The sequence below is a fragment of the Salmo salar genome, chromosome ssa13 (genome assembly GCF_905237065.1).
Source record: "Salmo salar chromosome ssa13, Ssal_v3.1, whole genome shotgun sequence".
Classification (NCBI taxonomy): Eukaryota; Metazoa; Chordata; class Actinopteri; order Salmoniformes; family Salmonidae; genus Salmo; species Salmo salar.
The window spans coordinates 22,571,340-22,597,023 of NC_059454.1; the positions used below are offsets into that span (position 1 = coordinate 22,571,340).

The window sequence follows — 25,684 nt, forward strand, 5'->3', positions numbered from 1 at the left end:
TATTATGGGGTGTATAATAATAGGATACATAGAGCAGGATTTATGCAGTTGATCCAAATCGTCGAGGATTGGGTGAGCCATCCCCCATTCCACAGCGCGCGCGACCCAAGAGCTCACTTTCCTCCGCGGAGCAGACAAGTTTGTTCCACGTTTTTTAATGTGAAACAAAACTACCATCTTGGTTTTTTTAAACCCTGACATTGCCATCAATATAGAAATGAACGGGAGCGCCGACAGAGAAAATGGAGGGGAGGTAAGTGATGATCTGTAGTTGCAACCTACTTAGCATCAAAGTAACAATTAGCTCACTTCCAGAGAGGTAATGGACTGGCAGCAATGCTGCCATTGCCATCCACATTGCCATCCACAGTAGCCACTAATGTCTAATGTTTGTAGACACAAAATACACTTTTACTGAAGCACACAATATTTGTTATTATAGTTTCCCTAAATTTGATAGCGGCTAATCAGCTAATCTTGCTCTAAAATTGGTTGCCATGGTGCCAGTGTAAATGTATAGGCTGCTGGGCTTAAAGAGGCGGAGGCTGTGAGATCCCTCACAGACAACTGCCTCACCTCTCATCTGTGGGATGTAAGCATCGAAGGTGATGCCATGATGTGAAGAAGAAAAACACAACATTGTAGCTTAACTAAATATTTTATCAACACAAAACAACCTGTTGTAATATCGTGCACCATAATTTTCTCTAAATGTCTTTGTGTCTACAAAATCTCCACCAATTAAGCTTTATTTGGAACCATATTGGATGCAATTTAGGAAATGCCTCATTTTTTTTACAACCTTTTATAACACAGAGTTCAGATACATAACACCCTTAAATTCTAACTAGAATTTTTCTAAATCATGTAATATATCAATGTATGGTAATCAACACATTTTCAGTTTAGAAGGGTTTAGGAGGGCACTCCAAAATGTAACCTTGGCTATTGTTATAATAAAATATTATTATAATCCTTGTTAGCAGAGCCCTTTAGTGCTTAGGATAGATTGTGTAGGTGAGGTTAGTCAGTTGAAATTCTGATTTTGTTTTGGGACAGTCTACAGATCAGACCAAGACTTGGCCTTTCCTGAAATGGCTGACATCTTTTGGCCAGGTCTCCGGTGAAAGTCTGCATCCCTTGAGGAGTTGTGCCTGTATGCACCTACGTGGCCCAGTGAATAATGAATGCCCTTTGTGTTGGATCCCTGACACGATGTTCCAATAAGAAACAGTTTCCTTCCTTTCATCACACATCCATTTTCAGTGGAAATAATTCTAAAGGGCTTGGTGTACGCATTTTGCTTAATCCATTTATGGTATTGATATGATGGTGCTCAATCAAATACTTTCATTAGCAATTTTGTGTTAACTAGCCCCATGTACAGTGTTTTTAATGACATTGTGTGTCCCCATTTCCCCAGTTATTGGGAGGTAGTTTAGTGCTACTTATAAAGCAATAACACTTTACAGAGGGAGGAAATGAGCTTCACTGTGTCAGCCCAACAGTCTGTCCCTGTCCCCCAAATAGCGCCTTTAAATTTCAGAGAGAGAGAGTCTGCGCATGTGTGCGTGCGTGCTTGCCAGTATGTCTAGCTACTGTCCTGAGACTGTCACGGTCGAGTCACGGAGGACAGAATATTGATATCTTTACGCTCGATTCAATGTGCAATTGGTGTCATTTACAATATGTCTCCCCACAGTGAGAGTGAATAATGTCCCATGGACGCTGTGTAAATTGCTTTCTGTCCTCACAGAGGACTTTATTTCCTTTGCACTGCCTGAGCTCAAATCCGAGCCTGGAGGTCCGCAGAACTACTATGTTTATTTTCTACCTGGTAGTTAATCGACTGATAAATGTTCTTGATTAGGCCTAGCCAGTGGCGATTTTAGCATGTCGATCTTGGTGGGACAAACTAAAACATTTTTTGGGGGATGCATGCCAGCAATACAATACATTAACTGCACTATAACGGTGACAAACGAAGCCCACAAAATGTTAGGGCCTACATACAGCTGTCCCAACAGCAGAGCTTTCTTTTCAGCACCATGGAGTGAATCCTTACCACCGCTACACATGGCTATCAGCGGAGCCTTGTCTGGCAGCTAAACAGTTCATTCAGCCTCATTTACTGCCTTTGTAAAAAAAAAAAAAACATAGCTGATATGACTGACTTGCGTAAACAAATGTGGTTTCTACTGACAATTAAGATGTACAAACTATGGCATAAGGGAACAATGAGCGGATACGAGGCAATCCGTCATTTCGATTAAGACATTAATGAACAAGCTAAGATGGACGTAGTCAATATAACTGTTTGTAAAGCACTTTTGAAATGTACAGCGACAGAATTTAGAACATGGGCCATTCTTACAGTATTCCCCCTGTACACCAAGCCAAAACCATAGGATAAATAAAGGGGGCATATAAGCAGACAATGAAAGCTCTTACAATATTCAATGATGACATTTGTCTAAAACAGGCTATAGGCTACATGTGCACCACCAAGTCAGAACAGTAGGCTAAGTTATGAAGGAAAGGGACCAAATGATTAGGGTGAGGCACATGGGCTACTAACAGCTTACTACACAACATACACTTAGTATTAATTTCTTAGCTACAGTATACATATCTCCCTGGCATATTACATTAATTATGCAGCAGCATACAATCCATTTTTGGACTCAACTTGTGCTGTGCTCACTTGAACAGGAAGGTGGCACGGCGGTCCTTCTTGTTGAAAAATGTTGTCATGTACAGTGTGGGGAAAAAGTATTTGATCCCCTGCTGATTTTGTACGTTTGCCCACTGACAAAGAAATGATCAGTCGGTAATTTTAATGGTAGGTTTATTTGAACAGTGAGAGACAGAATAACAACAAAAAAATCCATAAAAACGCATGTAAAAAATGTTATAAATTGATTTGCATTTTAATGAGGGAAATAAGTATTTGACCCCCTCTCAATCAGAAAGATTTCTGGCTCCCAGGTGTCTTTTATACAGGTAACGAGCTTAGATTAGGAGCACACTCTTAAAGGGAGTGCTCCTAATCTCAGCTTCTTACCTGTATAAATGACACCTGTCCACAGAAGCAATCAATCAATCAGATTCCAAACTCTCCACCATGGCCAAGACCAAAGAGCTCTCCAAGGATGTCAGGGACAAAATTGTAGACCTACACAAGGCTGGAATGGGCTACAAGACTATCGCCAAGCAGCTTGTTGAGAAGGTGACAACTTGGTGCAATTATTCGCAAATTTTTATTTATTTTTATTTTTTATTTATTTCACCTTTATTTAACCAGGTAGGCAAGTTGAGAACAAGTTCTCATTTACAATTGCGACCTGGCCAAGATAAAGCAAAGCAGTTCGACAACATACAAAAACACAGAGTTACACATGGAGTAAAACAACATACAATCAATGATACAGTAGAAAAAATAAGACTATATACAATGTGAGCAAATGATGTGAGATAAGGGAGGTAAAGGCAAAAAAAGGCCATGGTGGCAGAGTAAATAAAGTATAGCAAGTAAACACTGGAATGGTAGATTTGTTATTTGAAGAAAGTTTAAAGTTAAAATATAAATAATATGGTGCAAAGGAGCAAAATAAATTAAATAAATAAATAAAGTAGGGGAAGAGGTAGTAGTTTGGGCTAAATTATAGATGGGCTATGTACAGGTGCAGTGATCTGGGAGCTGCTCTGATAGCTGGTGCTTAAAGCTAGTGAGGGAGATAAGTGTTTCCAGTTTCAGAGATTTTTGTAGTTCGTTCCAGTCATTGGCAGCAGAGAACTGGAAGGAGAGACGACCAAAGGAGGAGTTGGCTTTAGGGGTGACCAGAGAGATATACCTGCTGGAGCGCGTGCTACAGGTGGGTGCTGCTATGGTGACCAGTGAGCGGAGATAAGGGGGACTTTACCTAGCAGGGTCTTGTAGATGACCTGGAGCCAATGTGTTTGGCGACGATTATGAAGCGAAGGCCAGCCAACGAGAGCGTACAGGTCGCAGTGGTGGGTAGTATATGGGGCTTTGGTGACAAAACGGATGGCACTGTGATAGACTGCATCCAGCTTGTTGAGTAGGGTATTGGAGGCTATTTTGTAAATGACATCGCCGAAGTCGAGGATTGGTAGGATGGTCAGTTTTATGAGGGTAAGTTTGGCAGCATGAGTGAAGGATGCTTTGTTGCGAAATAGGAAGCCAATTCTAGATTTAACTTTGGATTGGAGATGATTGATGTGAGTCTGGAAGGAGAGTTTACAGTCTAACCAGACACCTAGGTATTTGTAGTTGTCCACAAATTCTAAGTCAGAACCGTCCAGAGAAGTGATGCTGGACAGGCGGGCAGGTGCAGGCAGCGATCGGTTGAAGAGCATGCATTTAGTTTTACTTGTATTTAGGAGCAGTTGGAGACCACGAAAGGAGAGTTGTATGGCATTGAAGCTCGTTTGGAGGGTTGTTAACACAGTGTCCAAAGAAGGGCCAGAAGTATACAGAATGGTGTCGTCTGCGTAGAGGTGGATCAGCGATTCACCAGCAGCAAGAGCGACATCATTGATGTATACAGAGAAAAGAGTTGGCCCAAGAATTGAACCCTGTGGTACCCCCATAGAGACTGCCAGAGGTCCGGACAGCAGGCCCTCCGATTTGACACACTGAACTCTATCAGAGAAGTAGTTGGTGAACCAGGCGACGCCATCGTTTGAGAAACCAAGGCTACTGAGTCTGCCGATGAGGATGTGGTGATTAACAGAGTCAAAAGCTTTGGCCAGGTCAATGAATACGGCAGCACAGTATTGTTTCTTATCGATGGCGTTTACGATGTCGTTTAGGACCTTGAGCGTGGCTGAGGTGCACCCATGACCAGCTCTGAAACCAGATTGCATAGCGGAGAGGGTGCGGTGGGATTCGAAATGGTCGGTAATCTGTTTGTTGACTTGGCTTTCGAAGACCTTAGAAAGGCAGGGAAGGATGGATATAGGTCTGTAGCAATTTGGGTCAAGAGTGTCACCTTTGAAGAGGGGGATGACAGCAGCTGCTTTTCAATCTATGGGAATCTCAGACGAAACGAAAGAGAGGTTGAACAGGCTAGTAATAGGGGTTGCAATAATTTCGGCAGATAATTTTAGAAAGAAAAGGTCCAGATTGTCAAGCCCAGCTGATTTGTAGGGGTCCAGATTTTGCAGCTCTTTCAGAACATCAGCTGGATGGATTTGGGAGAAGGAGAAATGGGGGAGGCTTGGGCGAGTAGCTGTGGGGGGTGCAGTGCTGTTGAATGCAGTAGGGGTAGTTAGGTGGAAAGCATGGCCAGCCGTAGAAAAATGCTTATTGAAATTCTCAATTATAGTGGGCTTATCGGTGGTGACAGAGTTTCCTATCCTCAGTGCAGTGGGCAGTTGGGAGGTGTTGTTCTTATTCTCCATGGACTTTACAATGTCCCAGAACTTTTTAGAGTTAGAGTTGCAGGAAGCAAATTTCTGTTTGAAAAAGCTAGCCTTGGCGTTTCTAACTGCCTGTGTGTATTGGTTTCTAACTTCCCTGAAAAGTTGCATATCGCGGGGGCAGTTCGATGCTAATGCAGAACGCCTCATGATATCTTTGTGTTGGTTAAGGGCAGTCAGGTCTGGGGAGAACCAAGGGCTATATCTGTTCCTGGTTCTAAATTTCTTGAAAGGGGCATGCTTATTTAAGATGGTGAGGAAGGCATTTAAAAAAAATAACCAGGCATCCTCTACTGACGGGATGAGGTCTATATCCTTCCAGGATACCAGGGCCAGGTTGATTAGAAAGGCTTGCTCGTTGAAATGTTTCAGGGAGCGTTTGACAGTGATGAGTGGAGGTCGTTTGACCACTGACCCATTACGGGTGCAGGCAATGAGGCAGTGATCGCTGAGATCTTGGTTGAAAACAGCAGAGGTGTATTTAGAGGGCACGTTGGTTAGGATGATATCTATGAGGGTGCCAGTGTTTGCGGCTTTGGGGTTGTACCTGGTGGGTTCATTAATAATTTGTGTGAGATTGAGGGCATCAAGCTTGGATTGTAGGATGGCTGGGGTGTTAAGCATGTCCCAGTTTAGGTTACCTAGTAGCACAAGCTCTGAAGATAGATGGGGGGCAATCAGTTCACATATGGTGTCCAGAGCACAGCTAGGGGCCGAGGGGGGTCTATAGCAGGCGGCAACGGTGAGAGACTTGTTTTTAGAGAGGTGGATTTTTAAAAGTAGAAGTTCAAATTGTTTGGGTACAGACCTGGATAGCAGGACAGAACTCTGCAGGCTATCTCTGCAGTAGATTGCAACACCGCCCCCTTTGGTCGTTCTATCTTGTCTGAAAACGTTGTAGTTAGGGATGAAGATTTCAGAGTTTTTGGTGGACTTCCTAAGCCAAGATTCAGACACAGCCAAGATTCAGACACAGTTGGCAGAGTGTGCTAAAGCAGTGAATAAAACAAACTTAGGGAGGAGGCTTCTAATGTTAACATGCATGAAACCAAGGCTATTACGGTTACAGAAGTCATCAAAAGAGAGCGCCTGGGGAGTAGGAGTGGAGCCAGACACTGCAGGGCCTGGATTCACCTCTACATCCCCAGAGGAGCAGAAAAGAATGAGTATGAGGGTACGGCTAAAAGCTATAAGAATTGGTCGTCTGTGACGTCCAGAATAGAGAGAAAAAGGAGCAGGTTTCTGGGGGCGATAAAATAGTTTCAAGGTATAATGTACAGACAAAGGTATGGTGGGATGTGAATACAGAGGAGGTAAACCTAGGCATTTAGTGATGATGAGAGAGATATTGTCTCTAGAAACATCATTGAAACCAGAAGATGTCATAGCATGTGTGGGTGGAGGAACTGAGAGGTTGGATAAGGTATAATGAGCAGGGCTAGAGGCTCTACAGTGAAATAAGCCAATAAACACTAACCAGAACAGCAATGGACAAGGCATATTGACATTAAGGAGAGGCATGCTTAGCCGAGTGATCAAAGGGTCCAGTGAGATTCAGACAGCTAGCCGGGCCATAGGTAGCAAGCTGGTGGAAGATGGAGGGAGGTCTGTTTTTAGCCACCTCGTGCGTTTCCGTCTGTGGATTAGTGGGGTTCCGTGTGGAAGGGGGGACCAGTCCAAGTTGGCAAAATAGTTAGTTATAGTGGCCCAAGAAAAGTGTCCGATAGACCTATTCAGATCGCAGCCGATAAAACAGCTAACAATTAGCGGGCCGCAGATGGGCGATCAGGTTACGTCGCGACGGAGGGGCCAGTTGGATAACTCCCTCGGGCAGATAATGTCGGTGGTCCAGTCGTGAAGTCCCGATGGGGCTCCGCATCGGCAGTAAAACGGGTCCGGGTAGGTGATTGTAGCCCAGGAGACACTTCAGCTGGCTAGCTCCGGAATAGCCCAGGAGTGGCTGACGGAACTCTTCAGCTGGCTAGCTCCGGAATAATGTGTGTTAATTCCGGGACTGACGTTGCCAATAGTCACTCAGGTAGCAGCTAGTTAGCTGCATATTCCAGGTGTAAATGTCCAGAGCCTGCGGTAGAAATCCGGGGAAAGGAGAGAGAAAAGGTCCGGTATGCTCTGGTCTGAGTCGCGCTGTACAAAGACTGGCGATAGCTTTTCGAGCTAATGGATATCTGAGGACCGCTAACCGTGGCTAGCTGAACTCCAACGTTAGCCAGTGAAAATGGCTAACCTCTGGCTAGCTTCTGTTGTGGATTTCAGATTTGAGGTAAATAATACTTTCTTTTTTAAATTGGTGAGGCGGGTTGCAGGAGAGTGCTTTGAGGTTGAGTTTTTAGAAGAAAAAATGTAAAAAGAAAAGCGAAGAAAAATATGTAAATATATATATATACACGGGACACGACAAGAGGGTAAAGGACGTCTGAACTGCTACGCCATCTTGGATTTAGCATGATGGAAGAATGGAAGAAACACAAAAGAACTGTCAATTTCCCTCGGCTTGGAGCTCCATGCAAGATCTCACCTCGTGGAGTTGCAATAATCATGAGAACGGTGAGGAATCAGCCCAGAACTACACGGGAGGATCTTGTCAATGATCTCAAGGCAGCTGGGACCATAGTCGCCAAGAAAACAATTGGTAACACACTACGCCGTGAAGGACTGAAATCCTGCAGCGCCCACAAGGTCCCCCTGCTCAAGAAAGCACATATACATGCCCGTCTGAAATTTGCCAATGAACATCTGAATGATTCAGAGGACAACTGGGTGAAAATGTTGTGGTCAGATGAGACCAAAATGGAGCTCTTTGGCATCAACTCAACTCGCCGTGTTTGGAGGAGGAGGAATGCTGCCTATGACCCCAAGAACACCATCCCCACCGTCAAACATGGAGGTGGAAACATTATGCTTTGGGGGTGTTTTTCTGCTAAGGGGACAGGACAACTTCACCGCATCAAAGGGACAATGGACGGGGCCATGTACCGTCAAATCTTGGGTGAGAACCTCCTTCCCTCAGCCAGGGCTTTGAAAATGGGTTGTGGATGGGTATTCCAGCATGACAATGACCCAAAACACACGGCCAAGGCAACAAAGGAGTGGCTCAAGAAGAAGCACATTCAAAATCCAATCAAATCAAATTTATTTATATAGCCCTTCTTACATCAGCTGATATCTCAAAGTGCTGTACAGAAACCCAGCCTAAAACCCCAAACAGCAAGCAATGTAGGTGTAGAAGCACGGTGGCTAGGAAAAACTCCCTAGAAAGGCCAAAACCTAGGAAGAAACCTAGAGAGGAACCAGGCTATGAGGGGTGGCCAGTCCTCTTCATTAAGGTCCTGGAGTGGCCAAGCCAGTCTCCAGACCTTAATCCCATAGAAAATCTGTGGAGGGAGCTGAAGGTTCGAGTTGCCAAACGTCAGCCTCGAAACCTTAATGACTTGGAGAAGATCTGCAAAGAGGAGTGGGACAAAATCCCTCCTGAGATGTGTGCAAACCTGGTGGCCAACTACAAGAAACGTCTGACCTCTGTAATTGCCAACAAGGGGTTTGCCACCAAGTACTGTCATGTTTTGCAGAGGGGTCAAATACTTATTTCCCTCATTAAAATGCAAATCAATTTATAACATTTTTGACATGCGTTTTTCTGGATTTTTTTGTTGTTATTCTGTCTCTCACTGTTCAAATAAACCTACCATTAAAATTATAGACTGATCATTTCTTTGTCAGTGGGCAAACGTACAAAATCAGCAGGGGATCAAATACTTTTTTCCCTCACTGTAACTTTGTCATCGAAGTCTGGCATTCTCTGGATTTATGGTAATTTCAAGACAACTGGGAGCTCTGAAAAAAATAAGGTTGAATCATGACGTCAGTGAGCTTCAGGTCGGAGATCTAGAAAGAGGCCCGGGTTCCCAACTTGGAATTCTGAGTTGGATAACCGTTCAAAATGTATGTCCCAGTCGGAGCACGTTTTTTTCAGCGTTCCCAGTTGTCTCGAACTCACTGAAGTCAGAGATTTCCCAGTTCTGAGTTTCTAGTTGTTTTGAATGCAGCAGAAGTCATGCTTGATTGACAGCATGGCCAATGTATTCAACCTTTTCTGGCCCATGGTGTTGTGTGTGAATGTTTATCCCTTTAAGCTTGGAAAAGAGACCCTTAAACCCAGACTTGGACCACACCCCCTCTCCACCAAATAGAAGGCAGGGGAAGCAAAATAGTGATTGCTTTGCCATGCTTGCTGTTAGCCACTGATTCCTTCCATACCACTCATTGTTGAATTTGCGATTTCCAACTTGTTGAGCACCGATTCGTTTTATCTATAATTTCTCTTCATATGACACCTTCTCCTCCCTCCTGAATCCTCCTCCCCCCCCTCCTCCTCCCTCTCTGCGGATGACTTCGTCAACCATTTTGAAAAGAAGGTTGATGACATCCGATCCTCGTTTGTTAAGTCAAACGACACCGCTGGTCCTGCTCACATTGCCCTACCCTATGCTTTGACCTCTTTCTCCCCTCTCTCTCCAGATGAAATCTTGCAACTTGTGATGGCCGGCCGCCCAACAACCTGCCCGCTTGACCCTATCCCCTCCTCTCTTCTCCAGACCATTTCCGGAGACCTTCTCCCCTACCTCACCTCGCTCATCAACTCATCCTTGACCGCTGGCTACGTCCCTTCCGTCTTCAAGAGAGCGAGAGTTGCACCCCTTCTCAAAAAACCTACATTCGATCCCTCCGATGTCAACAACTACAGACCAGTATCCCTTCTTTCTTTTCTCTCCAAAACTCTTGAGCGTGCCGTCCTTGGCCAGCTCTCTTGCTATCTCTCTCAGAATGACCTTCTTGATCCAAATCAGTCAGGTTTCAAGACTGGTCATTCAGCTGAGACTGCTCTTCTCTGTGTCACGGAGGCTCTCCGCACTGCTAAAGCAAACTCTCTCTCCTCTGCTCTCATCCTTCTAGACCTATCTGCTGCCTTTGATACTGTGAACCATCAGATCCTCCTCTCCACCCTCTCCGAGTTGGGCATCTCCAGCACGGCTCACTCTTGGATTGCGTCCTACCTGACAGGTCGCTCCTACCAGGTGGCGTGGTGAGAATCCGTGTCCACACCACGTACTCTCACCACTGGTGTCCCCCAGGGCTCAGTTCTAGGCCCTCTCCTATTCTCGCTATACACCAAGTCACTTGGCTCTGTCATATCCTCACATGGTCTCTCCTATCATTGCTACGCAGACGACACACGATTAATCTTCTCCTTTCCCCCTTCTGATAACCAGGTGGCGAATCGCATCTCTGCATGTCTGGCAGACATATCAGTGTGGATGACGGCTCACCACCTCAAGCTGAACCTCGGCAAGATGGAGCTGCTCTTCCTCCCGGGGAAGGACTGCCCATTCCATGATCTTGCCATCACGGTTGACAACTCCATTGTGTCCTCCTCCCAGAGTGCTAAGAGCCTTGGCGTGACCCTGGACAACACCCTGTCGTTCTCCGCTAACATCAAGGCTGTGACCGGATCCTGTAGGTTCATGCTCTAGAACATTCGCGAGTACGACCCTGCCTTACACAGGAAGCGGCACAGGTCCTAATCCAGGCACTTGTCATCTCCCATCTGGATTACTGCAACTCGCTGCTGGCGGGGCTCCCTGCCTGTGCCATTAAACCCTTACAACTCATCCAGAACGCCGCAGCCCATCTGGTGTTCAACCTTCCCAAGTTCTCTCACGTCACCCTGCTCCTCCGCACACTCCACTGGCTTCCAGTTGAAGCTCGCATCTGCTACAAGACCATGGTGCTTGCCTACGGAGCTGTGAGGGGAACGGCACCTCCGTACCTTCAGGCTCTGATCAGTCCTTACACCCAAAGAAGGGCACTGCGTTCATCCACCTCTGGCCTGCTCGCCTCCCTACCTCTGCGGAAGCACAGTTCCCACTCAGCCCAGTCAAAACTGTTCGCTGCTCTGGCACCCCAATGGTGGAACAAGCTCCCTCACGACGCCAGGACAGCGGAGTCAATCACCACCTTCCGGAGACACCTGAAACCCCACCTCTTTAAGGAATACCTGGGATAGGATAAAGTAATCCTTCTAACCCCCCCCCCCAACCCCAAAAAAAATATATAGATGTACTATTGTAAAGTGGCTGTTCCACTGGATATCATAAGGTGAATGCACCAATTTGTAAGTCGCTCTGGATAAATGACGTAAATGTAATGTAAATGTAAATGATAAGGATTTGCCAGTAGATTGTTGATGATGACTGCTTGTCTAGCTTGCTAGCTAAGATTTTGAAGGTATGATGTTGACATGATCAGTCCAATCAAAGCTACAGTAGATATAACGGGCACTTATAATGTAAATCTATGGCAGCACCCAAGGGGGCTTGAACTTTCTAGCTCTCCCTGTAGATTTTGTGGTGACGTAGTGTCCCCATGAGTGACAGAACACAGCGCAACTAGAGAAGATTACCAATCCCTACGCTCTGTATTAACTCGAAACATTTTTTTTTACATGGTTTGCAAACTGATATATGACACGTATTAATGCCAAAATAACATGTGTATATGTATATATATATATGTATATATATACTGAGATCATGTGACCGATCATGTGACACTTAGATTGCACACAGGTGGAATTTTTTTTAAACAAGTAATTTTTTTTCATTTCACTTCACCAATTTGGACTATTTTATATATGTCCATTACATGAAATCCAAATAAAGGGGGATGAATACTTTTGCAAGGCACTGTATATATATATTTTTGTAGCTATGGCTCATAACAGGTCGCCACTGCTCCTAGCCAGAGATTCGACTTAGGCCTACGTGGTGTTCTAGGTCTGAATCGCTGCCTGATTCAAGGGGAATATGGTAAACCAACAGTACTGCGAAGCCTTGAGGTCCGGATGTAATAATGGGAGCTACATGCTATAGGTTACAGGCTAAGTTGGGTTGCATTGCATTGCCAATGTAATGTAGGTAAGCTACAGTATACTGTGCTTTGGAATAGCCGTTTGCATATGTTTCCGGTGGGATGTAAAACTAAAAGCCCTTCAGAGAACCATGAAAATTAAATACAGTTGTGTCGATCCCGGGGCTGGACACAGGCCAGAATCTGAGGTGAGCAGAGGAGGCTGATGGGACATGATAGATGGAGAACACAGAAGTGCTGATGCAGAGAGATAGAGAGGCAAAGAGTGACACATCCTGTAGCAGCATCCTCTTCATTATAAACCCAACCACGCATCCTGCAAGTCAAGCAAGAACAGAATAAAATACATTCTGATGATAAATGCGAATTGGTCTGCATAAATGCTACACTCTGTTATCTGATATTCTTATAAGGATGGAATTTTCAGGGTGTGGCCTAGTCTGGTTGCCATTCTTTTTCCTGACAATGCAGTTGGCTAAAGAGACAGAATTGTAACCATAGTGTACAGTACGTATCCCAGAGAGTGTCCCTTTTGTGTAGCCTAGAGCCCAACCTGCCCTTCAGTCAACTAGGGAATAGCAGACTAGCACCACAACTGTCTGGCAGTTTAGAAAACCCCCATTCACAGATTAAAACAGTGAGAGTAGGCATAGCTGTTCATTGATGCTGGTCTGGGGTTAAATGAGTTCACTTCTCACACAGTGGATTTTTTTAGTCAGAGTCAGCCCAAAGTCAGGATGAGCTTAAAGTCTGTGAAAGTCTATGTGCTTGTATGGTGTATATATCAACAGCCTAGTCTGGGTACCCAGATCAAGGAAAATGCATGTTTTTTGACTAATTACTTTTCACAAAAATATAATTGCATCCACAACTCTAAATATGTCTTTTATCAGGCTTCCCTAAACCGAGAATATTGCGTTTGTGAAAGCTTTTATGGTATAGTTGTTCGACAGCATATAGTCTGAGTGTCCAGATCGAGGAAAATGCACGTTTTTAGACAAATTATACATTTTCACAACAATAGTGTAGTATTCACAACTGTAACTTGTCTTCTTCAGGCTTCCATAAGGTGAGCTGATTTACCATGTCTTCAGGTAGAGACTGACAACATTGGTGCAGTAACCCCCGAGAACATTGTGCGTAAGCTTGATCTACAGTGAAGAAAATGCATGTTTTTAGATGAGACGATTCATCTATTTTCACTAAAATAGTGTCATTCACAACTGTAATTGTTCTTCTTCATCTGGCTTCACTAAGCTGAGAACAGTGTGTAGAAAATGTTTTGGAGTCTGTGAAAGCTTGTGCTTACTTGAACTGAATAGAAGCACTTTCAATGGGAGTTTGAGGTTGTGGGGAGGGGGGTCCTACCAGAGTGCTGCAAGCCAGGCACTGCTGCCAGTATTTACTAGGACCAGATGGATTCTGCGGGGCTTTTTCAATGCCCCTATAAATGTAAAGAAAAGACAGACAACCTACAGAATCAATCAAACAAAAGTGAGACATGTAGGCTACTAGGCTATACTAACAGGTGTGGCATGTCAGTGATAGCCAGATGAGTTGGCTGAAGTATAGGCTACAGATCTGGGACCAGGCTACCTCAGCACATAGGCTAGCTGTCTTCCAAATTAGATCAGGTAACTGCTGTAACGGACTAGAGCATAGGAAACAGTTATGACAGTTATCACTAGGGACTGCAGTCAGTGACACATTTAATTCACACCTACTGTAGTGGGTTGGGCAGGCAGTGTTAAGAGGTATGCAGACAGAGAGTGACACCATATGATTTCTTTTGAGTGTTATTACTCAACTACGTGGGCAGCTATCTCCAGCTATTCTAAATGACTGCTGCAGCAACCTTCTACACTCTCTGTTTCTCTCCCTCACTCTCTCCTTCACTCTCCCTCCCCCAGGCTAAGACAGCTGTGTATTTACATTTTTTTTATATTTTAGTCATTTAGCAGACGCTCTTATCCAGAACGACTTACAGTAGTGAATGCATACATTTCATACTTTTTTTTTTTCTTCCCCCCCGTACTGGTCTTCCGTGGGAATCGAACCCACAACCCTGGCGTTGCAAACACCATGCTCTACCAACTGAGCCACACGGGCTTAGGCCTAGGAAAGAAACACAGTTGAGTCTTGTCAAAGGCAGGATGTGGTGATTGTTCTCTAAGGTCTAATGACTGAAGAATTACGCTTGATATTGTCATATCCTGTCACTGAAAGATCTTCTGGGCTTTGAGACCAACATGTTACAGGGACGTGTTTTGTTCAGAGGTGGAGGGAGCACTTGGTTTTGTGGATGAGTGGAGAGGGGATGACAATTAACTGTACATTTAGCATTTGGCTCTATTGTTTTCCTTTTATTGATTATGCTGCCAAACATACCCTCGTAAAACTGACTATCCTACCGATCCTTGACTTCGACGATGTCATTTACAAAATAGCCTCCAACACTCTACTCAGCAAATTGGATGCAGTCTATCACATTGCCATCCGTTTTGTCACCAAAGCCCCATATACTACCCACCACTGTGACCTGTATGCTCTCGTTGGCTGGTCCTCGCTACATATTCATCGCCAAACCCACTGGCTCCAGGTCATCTATAAGTCTGTAGTTTTCTGTACAGCACTTTGATATATCAGCTGATGTAAGAAGGGCTATATAAATACATTTGATTTGATTTGAAGTCTTTGCTAGGTAAAGCTCCACCTTATCTCAGTTCACTGGTCACCATAGCAACACCTACCCGTAGCACACACTCCAGCAGGTATATTTCACTGGTCATCCCCAAAGCCAACACCTCCTTTGGCCACCTTTCCTTCCAGTTTTCTGCTGCCAATGACTGGAACGAATTGCAAAAATCACGGAAGTTGGAGACATATATCTCCCTCACTAACTTTAAGCATCGGCTGTCAGAGCAGCTTACCGATCACTGCAGCTGTACATAGCCCATCTGTAAATAGCCCATCACACCAACTACCTACCTCATCCCCATATTTGTTTTTGTTTTTCTCCTCTTTTGCACACCAGTATTTCTACTTGCACATCATCATCTGCACATCTATCACTCCAGTGTTAATTGCTAAATTGTGATTACTTCACCACTATGGCCTATTTATTGCCTTACCTCCTTTCTTCATTTGCACACACTGTATACAGATTTTTCTGTTGTGTTATTGACTGTATGTTTGTTTATCCCATGTGTAACTCTGTGTTGATGTTTTTGTCACACTGCTTTGCTTTATCTTGGTCAGGTCGCCGTTGTAAATGAGAACTTGTTCTCAAGTGTTCTACCTGGATAAATCAAGGTGAAATTAAATAAATTATATCATGGACGCTGCACTGAATCTCTGTGCACTTCTTACATTTACAATAAAGGCTTGTTAAAACAAAAAAGCAAAATATCCCTTTTTCTCCTCTCTCTCTCTCTCCCTCACACGGGGATTGTTGAGTTGAATAATTCATAGTAACAAAATAGTGGACCGTCCGTTTTTTGGTCAGGCAGAATAACAATGGACCTGCAGAGTGATTGACTAACACTGCCTCTCCAGTAGAGAACGTCAGCGCAATCATATGCTAATTCATGCTTTGTTCGTTTATACTTTTCAATCGAGAGTTCTATTCAAATACGGAACTGCATCAGTCATTCGGTTGCTTTCTGTACTTTTAATAAAAAGTGAAGTATGTGTGTGTGTACGTGTGTGTGTGTGTGTGTGTGTGCGCGGTGTGCACTTGTCTTTGGACCTATGCCATTGCTCATGCTCAATCATGCCAAATTACCACTATCATTCTGTTGTGTCAGCCAGCCTCAACCAGCGATGAAGAAATTGAATGAGGCAGGTTTCCCAGACTGCAGTGTCAGTCAGCCCTATGGATAGCCTACACCTTCAGAACCTGTGGTCTCCCGGCTCACATAAGACATATTGATTAAGGCATAAGGGCTGTCCTTGAATGCCCTCTGAGTGGGTTCAGTGTGTGTGTTCAGTGTGTGAGAAGAGAGCAGGTGGCCCTGGCAGGTCGTGACAGTGTTCAGCACAGAGATCACTGTGTTTCGCTTAAGTATTTGGTATTCATTAGGATCCACATTTAAAATGTCACACATAGCCTACATATCAGTACATACACACAATATCTAGGTCTAACACATTTTTTATTTAACTAGACAAGTCAGTTAAGACCAATGATGCCCTACCCCGGCCAAACCCTAATGATGCTGGGCCAATTGTGCGCCGCCTTATGGGACTCCCAATCACAGCCGGTTGTGATACAGCCTGGAATCGAACCAGGGTCTGTAGAGACACCTCTAGCACTGAGATGCAGTGCCTTAGACCACTGCGCCACACGGGAGCCCACTGTACATAGTACAGTGCAAATTACAATACAAGATATAAAAAATGGCTGTGTCTCTTCACAGACCCCTTTGTACAGTAAGGTGTTATTTTATCTATTTGCATGTCTTGTGTTGTACCGATGAGTGTCTGTCACTTATCACAAGGACAAGAGTATGACTGACGTCAGTTCTTTAGGAACACAGAGGGCATGTTTTTAAGAGTTGTTTAGTTTGTGTGACCTTGTAATGCCTAGTGCAATAACTCTATAAAGGCTCACAGTCTGGGTTGTAAGGGGTTTTATCTTGGTTTAATATGTCTATTCAGGATTGATTCAATAGCACATCCTGATGGGAAGGATCCTGATCCAGATATTTTGTGAACATTGCACAGATGTGCAGCCATGCCATAAATATAGGTCAGGCCACGCCCCAAAAAGCACAGGGGTACTTTAGATATTGAAATGCATCTAGCCGGGTACAGTTTCCTCACATAATTGTAAAGCTCATCATATAGCCTAACCACCTCAGCATTTAAGGGATATTGGGTGACTAATCAACACACCAGCTACTGCAGAGAACACACCCATCTCTCTCTCTGGGTTACCGCACCAACGCTGCCAGTTTCTTCCTGAAGGCATGGTAATTCAGCCTGAAGGCATGGTAATTTAGCTCAGCTCTGTGGTAAATTACAGGGTTCTGCTCTCCCCTTCCTAAAACAGAACCTCTGACTGTCTCTCTCTGCTGTAAAGCCCACCGCCCCTCTCATCCACTGTCTCTATTCCTGGAACAGAGGGAAGGAAGGAAGATTGTCTGTATACAGCACTGTGACACAGCACTGACAATTTAACCAGTCCTCCACAGCTGTTGGAGAGAGGGGGGGATACATGCATCCAATGGTTCAATGTTATTGAATGGTTGTTAATGCAATGGAGATGGTTTAGCATGACTTCAAGTTCACTTTCATCAGGAAGCCTAGTTGTTCAGTCATTGCAAAACATATTTAGTCAGCAGCACTTTAAAGATGGAATCCGCATTAGGGGAACAGCGCCATTGTCCACCCCAGCAGCTTTCTTCTAGTTTTTGTTCTGTGGACTTGGTGTGGTGCATCGAGCAGTGTGGTATAAAAAAATGCAGTGCATATCCAGCTGTTCTATCGCCAGGCAATGATGGCCAAGGGGGAAAAACAGTGTTCATTGTTTGCAATAACTGCTTTGTTGTTGTAGCATCCCAAACGGATGTGGCAGTTTCACCATTAATGATTCCAGCTTCAGGATCAGGAGCCTCATTTATCAACCGTGCGTAAATGTTGTACTAAATTCTGTCGTACATGGAGACTCTATGATTTGCTTGCGCAACGAATTATTGGGATTTATCAAACAGTCGCACGCATCATATACTGTATGAATGTTTTCAATGAATAATCAGACCATAATATATTTGTGGGCTCGTGAACGAGCGCTACAACCCCGCCTGGAAAACGCCCTCCGTTCACGCGTTTATGATAACAAAACGCCCTCATTTGCTGTATGATTTGGAGGTGTTGGAACTGGGCCATGATAATTCAAAAAATATATATCGCAATGGCAAATGTTATCAGATTTCTGCAGAGGTGTGGGCAGAATGTTTTAATCTTTTGATATGACTTTTTTTTAAAATGCCACGTGTAGCGAGTGCCAAACACTGGCTGCGCATTCTGCAAGATTGATTGACCTTTCGAACAATTTATAAGTAAATGCTACTACAGCCAACACTTATATACGAAATACGAATTCCTGTTCAATATTTAGTTTATCAATAGATTGTGTTTCTATCTCCTGCCTTGGTATAGGCTCTGAGATTAAATAGGCTATTATGTTCCGCTCCTATCGCACAGCAATACTGTAGCCTGCAGTCTGTTTACTTATCGCATAGGTGGCTATTGAATGCGCGATGGATAAATGGTAGCCTAATATTTGATGTGTAGCGGGAATAAACAAGTCATGACAGAAAAAGAGAGACATGCCCTGCAATATGACTATGATTTAGGCTTATATAATAAAAGTAAAATAAATATATTAGGCGAGATGCTGTTATGCGATCTTCTTACCAACTGCAAATGCATCTGTTTTATCACTAGGCAAATGAGTTGATGTTTTTATTAGCCAACCATTATTATAATTCCTGTGCATCGTACACCTAAAGAACAACATTTGCTTGCAATACAGTTGATCAACTTGTGTGCACACATGGTTTGAGATTTGCGTGGAGAAGCGCACATCTGTCAAGTTCAAAATGGATAAATACCAACCTTTGTGGGAAAACTGACGCGCATATTTTTTGTGCGCACGCACTTTGATAACTGAGGCCCGTGAACAGAATTCGGTGGGAGCTGAATGGGACATAGTCATCAGAGCAGCCCTGAACTCCCCATTTAACCTGCTATCTAACATCATCAGCCATAGAGGAATCCATACCTGGAGGAACTGATTCATTTAATCATACATCCTCCATTCATCTGAGACATATAATATGACTTTCATGTATTCATTATTCATTTTATGACATATACAAAAATATGATGCATTCAGTCGGCTACTTAAATGATCAGGTTGACAAAGTTAATGTGCAGTTCCCACACAGGGCAGGAACAAAGTAGCAGAATCTCTTCAAGACCACAGATCTCTGTCCTGAAGTGTCCTCGACCTGCACCTGGTGTTGTTCCTCTGTCCCAGAAAGTTGTCACTGACCCCACAGCCACAGTGTTGGACCACTAGTGTGTGTTTGTAAACATAGACAGGTTTGCAATGTAAACACAGATAGCATTCAGTGTAACTAGGTGAAGGGGTGTAGGTGCGTAGTGTGTGTGTTAGGGGGTGGGGGGATATCCGCAGAGATGAGCTCATAGTCTGGGACTTAGCCAAGGTGTGTGTGTGTGTTTGCCTGCACTTAATGAGAGTGTTTGTTTACTAATGACATGGATGTTGCTTTCATAATGCCTTTACTGTTATAATATGATAGATATGATAGTGGTGCATATGATAACAGCATTAACACATCATAGATGATCAATGACTGTGTTTTGTCTCATTGTGAGATGAATCTTGCTAAGCTGAACTTCCACCTTAAAAGCAAGTCTAAATCATGAATTGATCTCAATGGGAGGTTTATGTGAAAACGTGCGTGATGTGCATGTTCTTCAACAATATAACCAGGTGTGTCTGATTGTATTGTTGACATGTGTTTGTGTCTCCAGGTCCCCCATACAGGTGTCTGGCGCGGTGGCAGCCCCTCTGCTCTCCGGAACATGAACCACTATGCCAATAAGAAGAGTGCAGCAGAGAGCATGCTGGACGTAGCCCTGCTGATGGCCAACGCTTCCCAGCTGAAGGCTGTCCTGGAGCAGGGGCCAGACTTCTACACTCCCCTCATCACTCTCATCAGCATCTCCCTCAGCCTGCAGGTCACTGTGGGGGTCCTCCTCATCTTCATCGGTGAGGATAACAACACTGTCTCTCTGGGGGGACATTTTTACAAAAAGCGTATTGAATGCAACACTTTTGCGGTTGCATGAAATAGGCCTACATTAGACAGTTGCATCCTAAACCTGTAATGACTGCTGTATTATGGACTCTTTTGACACTAGCCCCGCTCATGCACGCTATGTAAATGGAGCCCCTTGTGTCTCGCAATCTTCATGTGTTTTATAACTTCCTCCTCCCTCCTCCTCCCTCACTTTGTGTTGACCTTAACTGAGGATGACCTCATACCTATCAAGTCCAATGTTTCGCAGCGTTGCTGAGGTGCTGTAGCCATGGCAACCAGGCATGTGACCAGTTCAGAGTTCACCGGGTTTTAGTGCTGCTGTCAGCAGGCTGACCCGAGAGACGTGTGTGTGTGTGTGTGTCTGTGTGTGTGTGTGTGTGTGTGTGTGTGTGTGTGTGTGTGTGTGTGTGTGTGTGTGTGTGTGTGTGTGTGTGTGTGTGTGTGTGTGTGTGTGTGTGTGTGCGTGTGTGTGTGCGCGCGCGCCTGTGGACGTGTTTAACTATTCTTGTGGGAACCAGAAGTCCCACAAGAATAGTAAACAAACCAAAATTTGACCAACTGGGAACATTTTGTTGGTCCCCACAAGGTCAAATGCTATTTCTAGAGGATTTGGGGTTAAGGTTGAAATTAGTGTTATGGTTAGAATTATGTTAAGGGTTAGGGTTAGGAGCTAGGGTTAGGGTTAAGGTTAGGTTAAGTTTAGGGTTAGGGAAAATAGGATTTTGAATGGGACTGAATTGTGTGTCCTCACAAGGTATAAGACTGTGTGTGTGTGTGTGTGTGTGTGTGTGTGTGTGTGTGTGTGTGTGTGTGTGTGTGTGTGTGTGTGTGTGTGTGTGTGTGTGTGTGTGTGTGTGTGTGTGTGTGTGTGTGTGTAATGATGAAGACAGGGGTGTTGAAGATTGAATTCTTCAAGTGTGACCGTACAGGCTGACAGTGACCTTGATTTTCAGCACTGGACAGAGACTGCTCTTCATCATGTCTACATCACAGAGACTGCTCTTCATCATGTCTACATTACAGAGACTGCTCTTCATCATGTCTACATTACAGAGACTGCCCTTCATCATGTCTACATTACAGAGACTGCTCTTCATCATGTCTACATTACAGAGACTGCTCTTCATCATGTCTACATTACAGAGACTGCTCTTCATCATGTCGACATCACAGAGACTGCTCTTCATCATGTCTACATCACAGAGACTGCTCTTCATCATGTCTACATCACAGAGACTGCTCTTCATCATGTCTACATCACTGCCCTCACGTTTTCTCCCATGATTTCTGCACCATGTCACTCTGGTTTAAATTGTATTTTCTTGTGAAACCAGATAGTTAATGAATGGTGCAGGTCACATCACTGTAATTCATCTCTTACAGTCTCCAGTAGGAAAACACTTAGGATGTCCAGCCCATATGTTTTTAACCACTCTCTCTCTGCATTAACCCTCATTCACTAAGTCACAAGGCTTCTTTACTTTTCCACTAGTGAACTCCATTTGAAGGGATCATGTGTCGGAGAGATACTGAACCTGCATGTCAGAGACATCACACTCTCCCTGTTTCTCTCACCCCTCCCTCTTCTCCCCACTGACCGTTGCTCAACCCATACCTCCACTCCCCCATCCTCCTATTCTCTCTTGTTCCTCCCCAAACCCCCCCTCTCCCTTCTCCACCTCCGATATCTCCTCTACCATTCCCTTTGCCACTCATAATGCATCTGCTCCTCATTCAAAACCCCTGTGACCCTAGAACCTCGCCTCCCCTTTCCCCCTCTACCCCCCTCCTCTGCCACTCTGTAAAAGAATAGACGTAGCTCTTTCCAGCAGTCAAATGACCAAATCGCCCTCTAGTGGTCGCCTGGGTGGAACGTTGTTCATATCTTTCATCATTTCATAGTTAATAAACATAAAAAACATTGAAACAACGAAAATCTGGTGTTTCTATGTCAAACGGTTTTGTTATATTTCAGTCTTCTGTGATGTATATAAAGCTTAATATTGGGATGCAAACTGGAAATGGAATACATTTCAACTGTATATCTGACACGGTACAGCCCATAACCATGTGTGTGAGGTGTACAGTATGTGTTTGTTTCAAAGTAGATTTGTTTAAGACTACCAAGAAACACTCTGAGTGACCCTGATTTTAGCCCACTGCAGTGTTAAGCTATTCTTTTTGTTCTTTATACTCACTGTGTCCTGGTCACACATATGTTTCCTCTGAGCTGAGCAGCAGAGTGTTGGCAGAGTTCAGTCCGGGGTACATGAGGACCAGGCCTGAGAGACACTTATACAGAGCACCGAGTACAAAGCAGTATGTCACTATAGATTGGCTCCAGTCCCGGGCTAGCCACTATCACTCAATCAGGATTCTACTTTTTATGTGTGTGTAGAGTTATCTGTGTGTATGTGTGAGAGAGGGAGTCTATGTTTGCATACGTGTGTGTTTGCGCGTGCATGCTGGGAGTGTTTGTAAAGCTCATGTGTACCAATTTCCCCTGTTCTCTCCACAGTGCGGTGGAACCTGAATGACCAGAGTAAACACTTCAGACTGAATGTAATGGAGAACCTGGCCACAGGCCTCATCTTCGTCATCGTCGTAGTCAACATCTTCATCACTGCCTTTGGAGTACAGAAACCCAATCAGAAAGCCTGACCAGGACACAGAAACGCATCACCACCCCGTTAGGTACACACACACACACACACACACACACACACACACACACACACACACACACACACACACACACACACACACACACACACACACACACACACACACACACACACTCTTTCTCTCTTCTCCCCTCTCTCAAACTCAAACAGGAATTGTTTGCACTTTCCCCCAATAGTTTGTCCATGACTCAGCAGCTGTCCTGTTCTCCGTATCTCCTGACCTTCCTAAACGCCCATGCTCCCCCAACCTGACCCATAAACACGCACTGTTCCAGGACTCGACGGAAACTTCCACTAGAAAACACCCCCCAACAAAACTCAACTACTGTCTTTTTACCAGTCCAGAACCCTTTTGTCCCGATGAGAGGTTTGCTTTCATAAACAACACTGTGTGTTTGTGTAGGAGACCAACAGGAAAACAGAGACAACAGCCAGGGACCATGTGACCTCAGTGTCTGCCTCCTGCCCTGTACTGTAGTTATCCCCAGCAAGCAAGCACACACACTTTCCCTATCTCTGTCACGCTATCTCGCTCACTCACACACACACATACTCCGAGCCACAGCATTGAGGAAGGCTGAGCACCGAATGTAAATTTTTTATCACATTTATGAGGTGAAAGGAGGACGTCATGGGTCTTGTTCAGACAGCCTGGGCCACTGTGCCTGACGGGTCTGAAGAGCACATGTACGGAAAAAGAGTCTGTGCCTCACTCTCAAAACACTGACCTTTGCTTAGCTAAACATAGAGAACACATTCAGCTTGTGTCGTAGTCTCATAGTATCATATCAAATGCATTTCAATAGAACAAATCGTTGCAGCATTGAGCAGCAGTTGATGTGAAACTTGATCAATAAAAGAGCTAGCATTGCACTACATCAAGGATTTGCAATATCCCGGCTAGTTGTGCCACTGATAATCTTGTCTCAGACCAAGACACATAGAGCTGTGAGAAGAGCGCATGGTTATTTTGGCTGTGTGGTGACTCACTATCATCAGATGCAGATAGAGAAAGAACTGCTAATTAAAACTGAGGCCTTGGTTAGACTCAGTACTGTTACCGCATACACAATTAACATCTCACTTTCTCAGACTCTGTACATACTTTTACCATTCAGTCTCCAGCATTGAATACACAGGTCATGGTGAAGAATTTCATTGGTTAGCTTAATGTAATAGAAATAGCAACAAAAAAAAAATCTAGTTTGACGGTTCTGTTCTTACCGCTCAAAATAAGATCATATGGCATTGTAATCCTAGGTTTGGCAGGGACACTCATAACTGCTATTGTAGCTATGTACTGATGGAGTCTGAGGGAACATGACATCATAAACTAATGATACATTACCCTTTCTTTCCCATAGCTTCCATTGCTAACCATGGAATCACGCAGACAGACCATGATCCAGATAGTGACACACAAATCCACTCTAACCAGGACAATAGACAGATCTATAAACATTTTGTATATCTATTGCTCTCATGCACTGTATCTGGCTCTAACTCAGTGTAATACCCCTGAGTTGGTTGGAGGAGGCAGTCTCTGGAATGAAAATAACTTCTGAAGGATTTCATATTCAGATGCGCAGCACCATCATCATGGCTGCAGATCATTCTAAGTGGGACTAATAGCTGTCTGTCTGTTGGGACTGGGAGTACTGGGATTCAAACAGAACAATTACTCTCGTGACACCCTCCCCACCCCTCCGATCCGCCACTCACCCCTCATTCCCATCCTGTCCCTCTCCTTCCCATCTGCTCTTTGATCTGGGTCTCCCTACAGACAGGAACAGATATGGAAACACACAGCTCACTGAAGCAAAGCTGCTGAGAATAGACACCAGGAATCTGACTGCCACAGAGAATCATCATCTACCAGACGTCACTCATCATCTATCTATCTGTAACCAGTATGGGTACTAGAGGAGATTCCATAGAGAAATACACATGTTCACTTGAACTGCAGAATAGTAACCACACCTGTCCGGAAGTGTAAAGCTGCTATGGCACATGTGATCGTCTTAATAGCAGCTCATTCCATCATCCTCTTATCTGTCCTGCAGATGTCTCTGGACTAGGTCAGTAGTGCCCTCTAGTGGTATTTTAGGTGCTATTGCAATGACGTGAGGTCTTTGTATTACATTGTCAGGTTACCACTCTCACAGATCTACATCCTGCTCTGGTAATAAATGAACGTCCAAAAAGCATCATACTGCCTGAAGAAGTGCTGCTGGCTTCTGTAATGTGTAAGTGTGTTATTTGTGTAAACCAATCACATTTTTGTGTGAGGTTTTGTATTGTTTCCCACCCCTGATTTACTCTTAAACAAGTTACACCAAAATGAAATGTTAAAAAGGACAGCTGTTACTAACACTAGCAATGAAATGTTAAAAAGGACAGCTGTTACTAACACTAGCAATGAAATGTTAAAAAGGACAGCTGTTACTAACACTAGCAATGAAATGTTAAAAAGGACAGCTGTTACTAACACTAGCAATGAAATGTTAAAAAGGACAGCTGTTACTAACACTAGCAATGAAATGTTAAAAAGGACAGCTGTTACTAACACTAGCAATGAAATGTTAAAAAGGACAGCTGTTACTAACACTAGCAATGAAATGTTAAAAAGGACAGCTGTTACTAACACTAGCAATGAAATGTTAAAAAGGACAGCTGTTACTAACACTAGCAATGAAATGTTAAAAAGGACAGCTGTTACTAACACTAGCAATGTTTTAGCATGTGTGTACAGGT

General features: G+C 44.1%; 1 protein-coding gene across 1 annotated transcript; it reads left to right on the plus strand.

Annotated features, from left to right (window-relative positions):
• Positions 1-104: 104 nt before the first annotated feature.
• Positions 105-25,684, plus strand: LOC106566615 (ninjurin-1). The gene is made up of 4 exons (XM_014134796.2): positions 105-253; positions 19,957-20,194; positions 22,765-22,940; positions 24,295-25,684. Exons 1-3 carry the CDS (start codon positions 218-220, stop codon positions 22,905-22,907), a joined length of 417 nt encoding a protein of 138 aa, XP_013990271.1. The 5' UTR covers positions 105-217; the 3' UTR covers positions 22,908-22,940; positions 24,295-25,684.